Genomic DNA, 13,974 nt, shown 5'->3' on the forward strand with positions numbered 1-13,974 from the left:
GGGAATTCGTCCTGAGAGTGGAATCCGGGACTGATGAGAGCTGGAGCGAGAGGGTAAAGCGCCTGGGGTTTGGCCACTGGGCCGGGGTATAGCAGTCGGGGGAAAAGCCCCTCATCCCTCCTCCCCTCGGTGGCACCTGGGTTTGTTTGCTTTAAATAATCAGTTTCGTTCCCTTCCCCTTTCTGAGTCGGAGCTCAGTTAGCGTTGCTTTGGTTTTCTTCAGAACAGGCCAGTGTGTCTCCTGAGGAGGCCGTGAAGCCTTCCCGGGGCTGCCTGGCCGGCCCGTGGGTGTTTGGATGAATCTCAGTAGCTTTGGCATCGCAGCTCCGCGCGGGTGGAGCGAGGCGGGAGGGAGAAAACCGTGAGCCAGGCAGCCTGCCTTCAACTCCTGGGAGCTCCTTCACCTCCTGCCTCAAGGGGGCGGCAGCTAGGGACCTTTAGTGTTTGGAGTGCTTGGGAGGGTGGTGGTGGTGGTGAGTGTGTGTGTTGGTGGTGGTGGTGGTGGTGAGTGTGTGTGTGTGCGTGTGTGTATGTGGGGTGGTGGTGGTGGTGAGTGTGTGTGTGTGTGTGTGTGGTGGTGGTGAGTGTGTGTGTGTGGGGGGTTGGTGGTGGTGAGTGTGTGTGTGTGGGGGGTGGTGGTGGTGAGTGTGTGTGTGTGTGTGTTGGGACCTTTAGCCCTTCCTGGGTGGTGTATGTGTGTACACACACACACACACACACACACACTTCCTACCTGAAGGGGGCGGTAGCTGGGGAGCTTTAGTGCTGGGGTGGTGGTGGTGGTGATTGTGTTGTGTGTGTGTTGGGGCCTTTAGCCCTTCCTGGGTGTGTGGTGGGCGTGTGTGGCTACCCACTGGGAATATTGAATTTTGGGAGTGAATGGTTGGTTCAGTTAAAGCAGTCCTCTTGACCATTCACAGAGCTTCGTAGATAGAAGCACAGAATTTTTACGATAAGGATACTGAGGCCTTAAGAGGAAACTTCCCCAGAGTCATACAACTAAGTGCAAGGCCCACTAGAAATACAATTTAAATTTTTTTAAAGTTATCTTTATACATTTATTGGAGACAGCCAGAAATCGAGAGGGAAGTGGGTGATAGGGCGAGAGAGACACCTGCAACACTACTTCACCAGTCGCAAAGCTTTTCTCTGCCGGTGGTGACTAGGGGCTCGAACCTGGATTCTTGCACATTGTAACATGTGTTCTCAACCCGGCGCACCACCATCCTGCCCCTAGAGATACAATATACATTCCAGATCCTAATCATGTCCAGATTCCCAGACTTTCTTTTAACCACTGCAACTTGCAAGACTTGAGAATTATTTTGTTTCCAATTTTTTTCTTCCTTTTTTTTGTTTCTGTTTGTTAATTCTATTTTTTATTTGTAGATGTCTGTTCTAGCTTTCATAACGTGGTTTCCTTGCATTGTTTTTATATGGATTTTAGCTAGAACTGAAAAGTACCTTAGAATAGTGGTTTTAAATATTGTTTTTTTTTGGGGGGGCCCATAAACCATGGTTAAGGTTATATTATTGGTGGGAGTGGGGTGTAGCGCATGTGGCGCTAAGCGCAAGGACCGGTATGGGATCCTAGTTCGAGTCCCCGGCTCCCCACCTGCAGGGGAGTCCCTTCAGAGGCGGTGAATCAGGTCTGCAGGTGTCTTTTTCTCCCCCTTTCTGTCTTCCCTTCCCCTCTCCATTTCTCTCTGTTCTATCCAACAACAATGGCATCAATAACAACAACAACAATAAAACAACTAGGGCAACAAAAGGGAATAAATAAATATTAAAAAAAGCTTTTAAAAATATTATATTATTTTCATAATCTATTGTGCTTTTAGCCATTTTTCAACTCTCAGATTGAATATTTTTTCCCCCTCATTGTTACAACTATTGATAAGTGTGTATAGCCTTCCTCCCAGCATTCAGTTTTCAACTCTTTTCTTTTTTTAGGATTTATGTGGTTGAGTTAGGAGCTTTCTCTTCAGAAAAGGCACAGCTGTGTGTTTCTGCATGAAGTGTTAAGACATCAGTTTCAGAATTACATCTGAGTCCTAGGCTAAGAAAAGGTGGTTTAGAGGAGGTGGCAATTGAAATAAATTAATTTCTGTGTCAGATTTTAGAGTTCAGGTACATTGTGTACATTACCTTAATCTTTGTGCCTGTTTAAGTTTCTTAAGAAACATCTTTCAGATAGGTAGTAGTCTCTCTCCTAAAAATTCTACTTGTTCATGAAGAAGATGGTAGGGGGGATGAGAACCAGACATCATTCTGGCACATGTGCTGGTACTCAGGACCTCATGGTTGAGAATCCAATGCTTTCTCCACTGCACCAGCTCCCAGACCATCATAGTAGATGAAGAAATAGGCTCTGAGAGGTTACATGATTCACATAGTGAAATTCACATTTAGACTTGCCTTACTCCAAAGTTCACGCCTATTCTCTGACCTTTAGATAACAATTATTGGATACATACTCTAGGCCTAGGTATTTTCTCTTTTCAATTAGGGATGATTACATACTAGGATCTTGGTATAAGGATTTGAAGAGATATGTACAAGGTAGTATCTGAGTGGTTGTCAGAATCTAGAACCTGTACTTAATTTTTCACTATATAACTTTTCCTTTGAACTGGATGATTGTAGGAAGGAAAGAGGAAAGTGTAGATGAGGAGGAGAATTATACTGTGATCCTACATAGTGGCCGTAAAGTTTTTGTAACTAGTTTGATTTCGGTTGATTTAAATGATGAGAATTCAAGTTTAATTGAGCATGCATTATATCCTTTTTTCCTTTTTTTTTGTGAGAGAGGGTCAGAGAGATAGGGAGGGTGGCAGGGAGGAAGGGAGGAGGAGGAGAGAGAGAGGAGAGAGAAGTCCTGTAGGTGGGACCACAGGACTTGAGCCTGGTTATGTGTGTGCTCTGCCACCTGGAATCTGTCTTCTTCTTAGTCTATTTCACTTAATCCTGACACCAATCCTGGACTGGGTGTGTTGGCTCAATTGGTTCCATGCATATGTTACAATGTGCAAGGATGGGCGTTCAAGTCCCTGGTCCCCATCTTCAGGGGGAAAGTTTCATGAGTGGTGAAACAATGCTGCAGGTCTCTCTCTCTCTTTCTCTCTTTTTAAATATTTACTTATACCCTTTTGTTGCCCTTGTTTTATTGTTGTTGTTGGTTAGGACAGAGAGAAATGGAAAGGGGAGGGGAAGACAGGGGGAGAATGACACCTGCAGACCAGCTTCACCACTTGTGAAGCAACCTCCCTGCAGGTGGGGAGTCGGGGACTCCAACCAGGATCCTTAAGCTGGTCCTTGCGCTTTGCATCATGTGTGCTTAACATGCTGCGCTACCGCCCTACCCCTGGGATCAGGGGTTTGAACCTGAGTCCTTGCTCACTGTAATGTGAGTGCTTAACCAGGTGCACCACCATCTGGCTCCCTGCAGGTGTCTATCACTCTATCTCCCCCTTCCTCTGGCTATCTCTATCCAATAATAAAAAAAAAACCACCAATCTTATGAAGTGAATATTATTAATATATTTAATTTTTTTTTTTTTTTTTTGCCTCCTGGGGCTCAGTGCCTCCACTGATCCTGGAGGCCATTTTTCCTATTTTTGTTGTTGTTGTTGTTGCCCTTGTTATTCTTGTCATTGCTATTGTTGTTGGATAAGACAGAGAGAAATGGAGAGAGGAGGGGAAGACAGGGGCAGAGAAAGACAGACACCTGCAGACCTGCTTCACCGCTTGTGAAGCGACTCCCCCTGCAGGGGGTTAGCTGGGGGTTCAAATTTGGATCCTTATAATGGTTCTTGCGCTTCGTGCCATGTGCGCTTAACCTGCTGTGTTACCGCCTGGACCCCAATACTATTATTATTATCTTTATTTTTACGATAAGGATACTGAAGCCTCAAGATGAAACTTGCCCAGAGCCATACAACTAAATGCAAGGCAGAATAGAAATACAATTGAAATTTTTAAAAATTATTTTTATTTATTTATTGGAGAGAGACAGCCAGAAATCGAGAGGGAAGTGGGTGATAGAGAGGGTGAGAGAGACACCTGCAATACTGCTGCACCACTTGCAAAGCTTTTCCCTGCAGGTGGGGACTGGGGGCTCGAACCTGGGTTCCTGCACATTGTGACATGTGCGCTCACCAGGTGCACCACCATCCAGCCCCTAGAGATACAATTTGCATTCCAGATTCTAATCATGTCCAGATTCCCAGACTTTCTTTCAACCACTGCAACTTGCAAGACTTAGGAATTATTTTGTTTCCATTTGTTAATTCTAATGTTTATTTATAGATGTCTATCCTAGTTTTTAGGATCTGGTTTTCTTGCATTGTTTTATATGGATTTTGACTTCTATTGCAGTTAGGAATCTGAAGTAAAGAAGAGATCAGAATGTCTTCCAGATGGTCTGAATATACAATTGGTGGGGTGAAGATTAGCTTTCCTTGTAAAGCCTACCCATCACAGCTTGCTATGATGAATTCTGTAAGTATTTTTCGGCAGTTATTTTAATTTGTTATTAAGAGACAGGTGCAATAACTCATAAGGTTCATTTTCTCACATAGAAAGTAGATTAAAAATATTTGCTGGGGGGAGTCGGGCTGTAGCGCAGCGGGTTAAGCGCAGGTGGCTCAAAGCACAAGGACCTGCATAAGGATCCCAGTTCGAACCCCGGCTCCCCACCTGCAGGGGAGTCGCTTCACAGGCAGTGAAGCAGATCTGCAGGTGTCTATCTTTCTCGCCTCCTCTCTGTCTTCCCCTCCTCTCTCCATTTCTCTCTGTCCTATCCAACAATGACAACAACAATAATAACTACAACAATAAAACAACAAGGGCAACAAAAGGGAATAAATAAATAAAAAAAAATATTTGCTGGGCAACCTGAGAAATAACTCGACTGGTAGAGAAATTGACTTAAATCACTCAAGTTTCTGGTTTGATCCTTGTACCAGAGGGGTGCTATGATTTTTCTCTCCTCTCTGTCTTGTGTGAAACTCTCTCTCATATGTGATAAAATAAGTCTATAAACATTTTTTTTCTGGAGGCTGGCAGGCTCAGACTGTTAGAGCACAAATTCGCATGCCTGAGACCGCAGAAACCACAGGTTCAGCCTTCTGCACTACTATATGAGTGGCGCTCTTTTCTCTTTCATAATAAACAAATACATCCTTAAAATTTAAAAATGTGGGGGCGGGGTGGAGCCAGTCGATGGTACTTCTGATTGAACACACTTGTTACCCTGTTCAGGGATCTAAGTTTAATCCCCTCGTCCCTACTGCACAAGTGGTGACACAGTGCTGTAGGTAGGTGTCTGTCTCCCCCCCCTCCCACTCAGTTTCTCTCTATCCAATAAATGATAAGTAAACAGATATTTAAAAAAAATTAAAATGTGGGTCTGGGGAGAAAGCATAGTTGTTTTCATGCCTCAGGCACTGAGATCTCAGGTTCCATCCCAACACCATCATAAACCAGAGCATTCATTAAAATAAATAAAATATTAAAAAATAAAGATACATATATGCTGGGTTCATTAAACAACATCTAACCTTGGGAAGATAATACTGGCCTCTTCTAAACTGAATATGTCTGTTATTAGGGGGCAGAGGAAAGCAGTTTGAAAAATATACTCGTGTACAATTGTATTTGGAATTTTTATTTACTGAATTGCTTTAACTTTTTTCTTTGTTCCCCTGTGGGACTAGGACCTCATGCATGGGTGATTTCATGTCTTTGGACATTATTTTTTCTTTCATTCAGATAGACACACATGCAGATGACCTCACCAATGTGAGCCCCGCTTCCTCAGAGCCCTGCCCCACTAGGGAAAGGGAGAGACAGGTTGGGAGTATGGATCGACCTGTCAATGCCCATGTTCAGCAGGGAAGCCATTATAGAAGCCAAACCTTCCACCTTCTGCAACCCACAGTGACCTTGGGTCCATATTCCCAGAGGGTTAAAGAATAGGAAAGCTATCAGGGGAGAGGATGGGATATGGAGTTCTGGTGGTGGGAATTAATTACTAGTATCCTGGGAGTTGGGCTGTAGCGCAGCGGGTTAAGCGCAGGTGGCACAAAGCACAAGGACTGGCATAAGGATCCCGGTTTGAGCCCCCGGCTCCCCATCTGCAGGGGAGTCGCTTCACAGGCGTTGAAGCAGGTCTGCAGGTGTCTGTCTTTCTCTCCTCCTCTCTGTCTTCCCCTGCTCTCTCCATTTCTCTCTGTCCTATCCAACAGTGACGACAACAACAATAATAACTACAACAATAAAAAAAAAAAAAACAAGGGCAACAAAAGGGAATAAATAAAATAAAAAAGTAAAAAAAAAAGTAAAAAATACTTACAAAAATTACTAGTATCCTGAGTTCTGATTCTTTACAATCATGTTTTTATACATATACATGAATATGCATGTATATGTGTCTATGAACAATAGCATATTTTACATATTTATAAACTTTGCACAATGTGAAACACTACCTGTAGAACTTAATTTTTTTAAAGATTTTATTTATTGATTGATGAGAAAGATGGGAGGAGAGAGAGAAAGAACCAGACATCCCACTGGTACATGTGCTGCTGGGGCTTGAACCCAGGACCTCACGCTTGAGAGTCAAGCGCTTTATCCACTGTGCCATGTGCCGGACCACATTGTTTTTTTTTGTTTGTTTTGTTTTTGGGTAATGTTATCTCTAAGATGTAACCCTGTTGTTTAATCCATTTTTAATGATTATAAAGGATTCATTTGTATGAATATACCAGTACTTTATTTGTTCATTTCCCCATTGGTGGGCACTTAGGCTTTGTGTGTATTTAGTTTTTACTTTTTTTGCAGTTATAAACAATGCTGATAGGAACTATACTTTGTGTGCTTTCCTGTGGTCATCTGAGAAAAGTTTTGGATATATATTTTGGGTATGTAACTAAGGACTGAAGGGGCAAGGGAAATAGCATAGTTGTTATGCAAAAAGACTTTCATGCCCATGTCACTAAAGGGCCCAGATTTAATCTTCTGCACCACCATAAGATAGAACTGTGCAGTGCTCTGGTAAAAATAAACAAGGCTAAAATAGCTGGAGTTGGGTAGCTTCAGTTTCACTAGAAGTTTTTAATTTCTGTACAGAGTGTGGTTGTTAGCAATTCGTACTACCACTAACAGCACTCCCCCATTAAATTTTAATTAAAGATATTATTGTATTCTAGTTTTGTAGACTGCATATTTAAGGTACAAACTGCTCTTTAACTTTGTGCTTGATAGTCCACATTTTAGGGGTAGGTATATAACACTTAAATTTAAATGTAATGAAATACTAGTTAGCCCTGCTATTGCCGTGTTTCCCAAAAATGCAACCTCATCTCTCATTGTTATGGGTGGAGAGTGACTCTGGTTAAGAAAATGGTTTGTGGGAGTCAGGTGGTAGTTCAGTGGGTTAAGTGCACGTGGTGCAAAACACAAGGACTGGCGTAAGGATCCCAGTTGGAGCCCCGGGCTCCCCACTTTCAGGGGAGTCGCTTCACAGGCAGTGAAGCAGGTATGCAGGTGTCTGTCTTTCTCTCCCCCTCTCTGTCTTCCCCTCCTCTCTCCATTTCTCTCTCTGTTCTGTCCAAAAACGTCGACATCAGTAACAACAATAATAACTACAACAATAAAACAGCAAGGGCAACAAAAGGGAATAAATAAATATTAATAAGAAAAAATAATAACAACAACGATAACTACAATAATAAAACAACAAGGGAAACAAAAGGGAATAAATAAAATTTAAAAAAATAAATAAAATTAAAAGAAAAAAGAAAATGGTTTGTTGGGGGCTGGGCGGTAGTGCAGCGGGTTAAGCACACGTGGCACAAAGCGCAAGGACTGGCATAAGGATCCCAGTTCAAGCCCCCTGCTTCCCACCTGCAGGGGGGAGTTGCTTCACAAGTGGTGAAGCAGGTCTGCAGGTGTTTTTATTTCTCTCTGTTCTATCCAACAACAACTTCAATAACAACAGTAATAAAAATAGCAACGGCGAACAACAAGGCAACAAAAGGGTAAAAAAAAAAGAAGGCCTTCTGGAGCAGTGGATTCATAGAGCAGGCATTGAGCCCCAGTGATAACCCTAGAGGCAAAATAAAAATGGTTTGTTGATTTTTTAAAAAATTGTGTTTTGTGCCCATAGATCATCAGAGGATTAAACTGTAAGCAGCATTGTTTGTTGGAGAGTCCGACGGGAAGTGGGAAAAGCTTAGCCTTACTTTGTTCTGCTTTAGCGTGGCAGCAATCTCTTAATGGTAAGTATTTGACTGTTAATTTCTGTTCTTTATTAGTACCTGAAAAAAAAGCATGTGTATGGGGGGCCGGACGGTAGAGCACCGGTTAAACGCACATAGTGTGAAACCTAAGAACCTGCAAAAGGATCCCGGTTCGAGCCCCCAGCTAGGGGATGGGGTCGCTTCACAAGTGGTGAAGCAGGTCTGCAGGTGTCTTTCTCTTCCTCTCTGTGTCTTCCCCTACTCTCTCGATTTCTCTCTGTCCTATCCAACAACAAAATGGGGAAAAAAATGGCCTCCAGGAACAGTGGATTCATAGTACAGGCAACAAGCACCAGCAATAACCCTGGAGGCAAAAAGCCCAAACAAACAAAAAAGGAGCATGTTTATTTTTTATAATTATTTTTAAATTTTATATATTTAATTTTTATTATTTTCTTGATTTATTGGATAGAGACAGCCAGAAATTGAGAAGGTAGGGAGAGATAGAGAGGGAGAAAGAGAGATACTTGTAGCCCTGTTTCATTGTTTATGTAGCTTCTTCCCTATAGGTGGGTGTGGGTTTGGCCCTGGACTCTTAAGTATTGTAACATGCGCTCAGCCAGGTATGCTACTGCCTGGCCCTGATTTTTTTTAAGTGGAGCACTGATCAGCTCTGGCTTATGGTATTGCGGGGGATTGAACCTGGGACTTTGGAGCCTCAGACGTGAGATTCTCTTTGCATAACCATTATGCTGTCTACCCCTGCCCCACCATAAGCCCCACTATTATCTTAAAATAATTAAAAAATTTTGGGGGATTAATGGTTTACATCGACAGTAAAATACAATAGTTTGTATATGCGTAACATTTCCTGGATTTCCACATAACAATTCAGCCCCAGTAGGGCCTCCTCTGCCATCATGTTCCAGGGCCTGATCTCTCCCCTGCACCCCAGAATATTTGGTGCAATACACTAATTAAAGTAATTTTAAAAATATTTTTATTTATTTATTACTGGATAGAGACAGAGAAATTGAGAGGGAAATAGAGAGGGAGAGAGACAGAAAGACACCCTCAGCCCTGCTTTGCCAATTGTGAAGCTTCCCCCTGCAGATGGGGATTGAGGGCTTGAACCTGGGTCCTTGTGCACTGTAATGTGTGCACTTAACAAGGTACAGCACTGCCTGGCCCTAAAATAATTTTAAACATGATTTTTTTCCCCTTCCTTTTGATGCCACAGCAATTTATTCATGCCTACTTGTTCAGGTCCCAGGTTCAGTTCCATAAACAACACCACAAACTGGAGCTGAGCAGTGCTCTGGTTAAAAACAGAGTATGTTGAACCAACCTCCCTTCTGAGAGTGGGGCAGGCTCTACCATTGTTGATCCACACTGAGGGCAAGGTCTTGTAAAGATCCACAAGAGGGTTCACTATGTTGTTCTTGATGGAGATGACCAGTGACAGTGGAAATAGGGGACTGTTAGAGGTCTAGCCCTCTATGTATATGTTTACCACCACTTTAAGCCAGAGCTGAGCAGTGCTCTGGTTTAAAAAAAAAAAAAAGATTGTATTAAAAGGGAAACTTAATAAAGCTTTTGCTGGTCTATTTTTTTCTTTTATTGATGTTAATCTTCGGGTGAAAAAATAAAGCTTTATGTCAGTAACTTTATCATTTATAAATAATAGGAGATGTTGGAAACTACTAGTATTACTATATGTTACAGAGATGCAAACTCAGTGTCAGTACTAGGTATAGAAAATAAAATAAACTGTGGCCCAGGAGATAGCATAATGTAGGCTATCTGGATTTCCAAGCTTGAAGTTGTGGTGGTTTTTTTTTTTTTTTCCCCTCCAGGGTTATTGCTGGGGCTCGGTGCCTGCACCATGAATCCACCGTTCCTGGAGGCCATTTTTCCCCCCTTTTGTTGCCTTTGTTGTTGTAGCCTCGTTGTGGTTATTATTATTGCCATTGTTGATGTTGTTCATTGTTGGATAGGACAGAGAGAAATGGGGGGGGGGAAGACAGAGGGGGAGAGAAAGACACCTACAGACCTGCTCCACCGCCTGTGAAGCGACTCCCCTGCAGGTGGGGAGCCTGGGGCTCCAACCGTGATCCTTATGCCGGTCCTTGCGCTTTGCGCCACATGCGCTTAAGCCACTACGCCACCGCCCCACCCCGAAGTTGTGGTTTTGATTTCTGGCATTTCATATGGCAGAGTTGATTGTCTGACCTCTGTCTCCCTTTCTCTTCCCTGTCATTCATATAATAAGTAAATATTTTTTAGAAATGAAATAATTCAACTTTTTAATTTAAGTATCTTGGAATTGTTTGTTTGTATAATGTAGGCTCAATCATAGACCTCTTAGAATTCTGTAATCCCTTTAGTGATTAAAAGTGACCTGTTCTGGGGCTGGGTGGTGGTGCACCTGGTTGAGCGCACATATTACAGTGCACAAGAACCCGGGTTCAAGCCCCCAGTCCCTATCTGCAGGGGGAAAGCTTTGTGAGTGGTGAAGCAGGGCTGCAGGTGTCTCTCTGTCTCTTTTTCTCCCTAACTCCCCCTCCTCGATTTCTGACTCTTTAACCAATAATAAAAAAAAAAGACCTCTTTTGGAGGGAGTGCCGGGGTGTCCAGAGGATGGTGGCTCTTAATCCATGATGAAGGAAGACTAGTGATTGTGACTTTATTATTTGTTTGACTGTTATTAGATTTTTATATATTGTTTTTAAATTTTTTTCTATTATTTTTATTTGTTTATTGGATAGAGACAGAAATCAAGGAGGAAGCGGTCATAGAGAGAGAGACAGAGAGACACCTGTAACAGCACTTCACCACTTTCAAAGCTTTCCCCCTGCAGGTGGGGCCCTGGGGAGACAGACCTGGGTTTTTGCGCATTGTAACATGTGCAATCAACCAGGTGCACCACCACCTGCCCCCCCAATTTTTGTGTATTGTTAATAACATATCTGTTTCTGTGTGTTTGTCTTCTGTGCCAGTTTGATACTGCAGATAGGGTGATTTAATATCCAGAATTGCCAGGATTTCCTAGGTGTTAATACGGAATATCTGCTATCTTAGGAAATTTTCTGCTCCTGGGTAAAATAGGATGGTTGCTCACTCTGTATCTTATACAAAGATATAATGAATAGAGCCTTTTTTTTTTAAGCCACCCCATTGGATGACAGCTTAAGTAAAAAAGGTGAAGTGCCATTGTCATGTTGTTGTATGTGCCATTCCAAGAATTTCACAAACAATGATGTAAACCAAGGAACTTCACATCATTTCAACAGTCCAAGTACACCTCCTCGTGGAAGAAACGACACTTCATCAGCTTGTCAAGGTGATTTTACTTTACGAGGATGTATTGTTATTTGTGGTAGGAGTCTTAGTTGTTGCTGTTATGTGAACTATTTTTTTTATTTTATTAATGTTTTACATTGGACAGTGCGCTTAACCAGGCATGCCACCACCTGGCCCCTAATTGTTCTTCTTCTTTTTTTTTTCCATTTAATTGTCCTTAGTGGATTTAAAGAAATGTGCTAAATTTGTTATGACATTATTATTTTTTAAAATTTCTTTATTTTTCACACTATGGAAAGGATTGGCATATGTCAGAAACCTAGGAAACTATGTTGATGTGTTTGCTCTTTATTTCTCCATTGCCTTTTGATTCTCTTTAGTTCATACTGCTCTCTTGTTTAAAGCATGCATGTAAAAGCTTCTATCCTGCTTTCATTTATGCTTTTCCTTCCTTTTTTTTTATTCATTTTTTTAAATATTTATTTTATTTATTTATTCCCTTTTGTTGCCCTTGTTGTTTCATTGTTGTAGTTATTATTGTTGTTGTCATTGTTGGATAGGACAGAGAGAAATGGAGAGAGGAGGGAAGACAGAGAGGGGGAGAGAAAGATAGACACCTGCAGACCTGCTTCACCGCCTGTGAAGCGACTCCCCTGCAGGTGGGGAGCCGGGGTTCGAACTAGGATCCTTATGCTAGTCCTTGTGCTTTGCGCCACCTGCGCTTAACCCACTGCGCTACAGCCCGACTCCCCTTTCCTTTTTTTTTAAAAATTATTTTCTTAAAAGCCACTGACAGGGAGAAAGTAATCTGTCTTGATTGCCTTTAAGTCTAAACAGTATCTTTTTAAAAAAAAAAATTAAAAATGATCATAAGTCCATAGGATAAGAGGGGTACATTTCCACACAATTCCCACCCTCAGAGTTCCATATCCCATCCCCTCCCTTGATAGCTTCCCTATTTTTCATCCCTCTGGGAGTATGAACAAGAGATCATTATTGGGTGCAGAAGGTGGAAGGTCTGGCTTCTGTAATTGCTTCTCAGCTGGACATTTAAATTAAGGGTGAAATCATCTTTCTTTAAAGAATTATCACTCACTCTCCCCTGAAAAAAGAGAAATAAAGTAAAATAAAGCACATGAGTAAGGCAGTGGGGAGACAGCTTAATGGTTATTCAATAGTCTTTCCTGCCCTAGGCTCCCAAGGTCCAAGGTTCAATCCCTCGTGCTGTCATAAGTCACAGTTGAGCAGTACATTCTTTTTCTCTGTATCTCTTCCTTACATTAAAATAAAATAAATAATGGGAGTATGGATTGACCTGCCAATAGGGAAGCAGTTACAGAAGCCAGACCTTCCCCCTTCTGTACCCCACAATGATCCTGGGTCCATACTCTCAAAGGTATAAAGAATAGGAAAGCTTTCAAGGAAGAAGAGGGGATGCAGTGATAACATAATGGTTATGCAAACGGTTGTAATGCCTGAGGTCCTAGGTTCAAACCCTCACACTACCATAAGCCAGAGCTGAGAACTGTTCTGGTTAAAATAGACCAAAAGTATAATATGTATATATATTGTGTGTATATGTATTCACAATTTGCAATTTGCCCTTTAGCAATATTGAGGGTTGTTAGGATAAGGAGAAATTAGAAAGGTTGTATTTATTTTTCTTCTTCTTACCAGAGCACTGCTCAGTTCTGATTTATAGTGGTGCAGGGGGTTGAACCTGGGACTTTTGAGCCTAAGGCATGTGAGTCTCTTTGCATAACCATTATGCTATCTACTCACACCCCAGCGTTGCATTTTGATAATTTTTGTTGTTGTTGTTGTTGTCAGGGCTTTACTGCTCCAGGCTGACTTTTTCAGGTAGAAAAGAGACAGGGACTGTTGAAATAGCTCATTTGGGTAATGTGTTGCTTTGCCATGTGTTCAACCCAAATTCAAGCCTGGTGGCCACGGGTGCACTGAAAGAAACTTTGTGTCGGATATCTTTCACTTTTTCTCTGACTTTAACTAAAAAGTTAAATGAATAAGTAAAATAAGTAAAAGAGAGAGAGGCAGACAGACAGAGAGACATGACAGCACTGAAGCTTCCCAGTCACTGGGCACCAGGCTTGAACCTGGGTCAGGTGCATGGCAAAACAGGCACACTATTCAGATAAGCTGTCTTACTGACCCTACTTTGAGTTCTTAAACCATATTATTGGAAGTGGTCTACAAAATCATGAAATTATTAAAAAAAATCAATATTGAACTTTCTTGTGGAAAACATTGCTCATAAAATGTTCTCTGTATTTTTGTTATACTGAGTTAGTAGAAAAGTGCTCTTAAGCATACCTGGCATCTTATATTTTCAACTATGTTATGAAATTTTTAGAGATGTTTTACATCTTGAATCTAATTTTCTTCAAAAAAATTTCTCAAGGATGTT

At 41.8% G+C, this 13,974-nt stretch overlaps 1 protein-coding gene across 2 annotated transcripts in view; it reads left to right on the top strand.

Moving 5' to 3' along the window:
• BRIP1 (BRCA1 interacting helicase 1) overlaps window positions 1-13,974 on the top strand; it is a 144,166-nt gene continuing 130,192 nt past the window's right edge. For both annotated transcript variants that reach the window (XM_007531479.2, XM_060203874.1), the window contains exons 1-4: window positions 1-53; window positions 4,378-4,500; window positions 8,174-8,285; window positions 11,416-11,589. In XM_007531479.2, coding sequence (XP_007531541.2) covers window positions 4,408-4,500; window positions 8,174-8,285; window positions 11,416-11,589 — 379 coding nt within the window. In that variant the 5' untranslated portion in view covers window positions 1-53; window positions 4,378-4,407. The remainder of the gene's footprint in view (window positions 54-4,377; window positions 4,501-8,173; window positions 8,286-11,415; window positions 11,590-13,974) is intronic.

This window comes from Erinaceus europaeus, chromosome 12 (genome assembly GCF_950295315.1).
Source record: "Erinaceus europaeus chromosome 12, mEriEur2.1, whole genome shotgun sequence".
In the NCBI taxonomy this organism is placed as follows: domain Eukaryota; kingdom Metazoa; phylum Chordata; class Mammalia; order Eulipotyphla; family Erinaceidae; genus Erinaceus; species Erinaceus europaeus.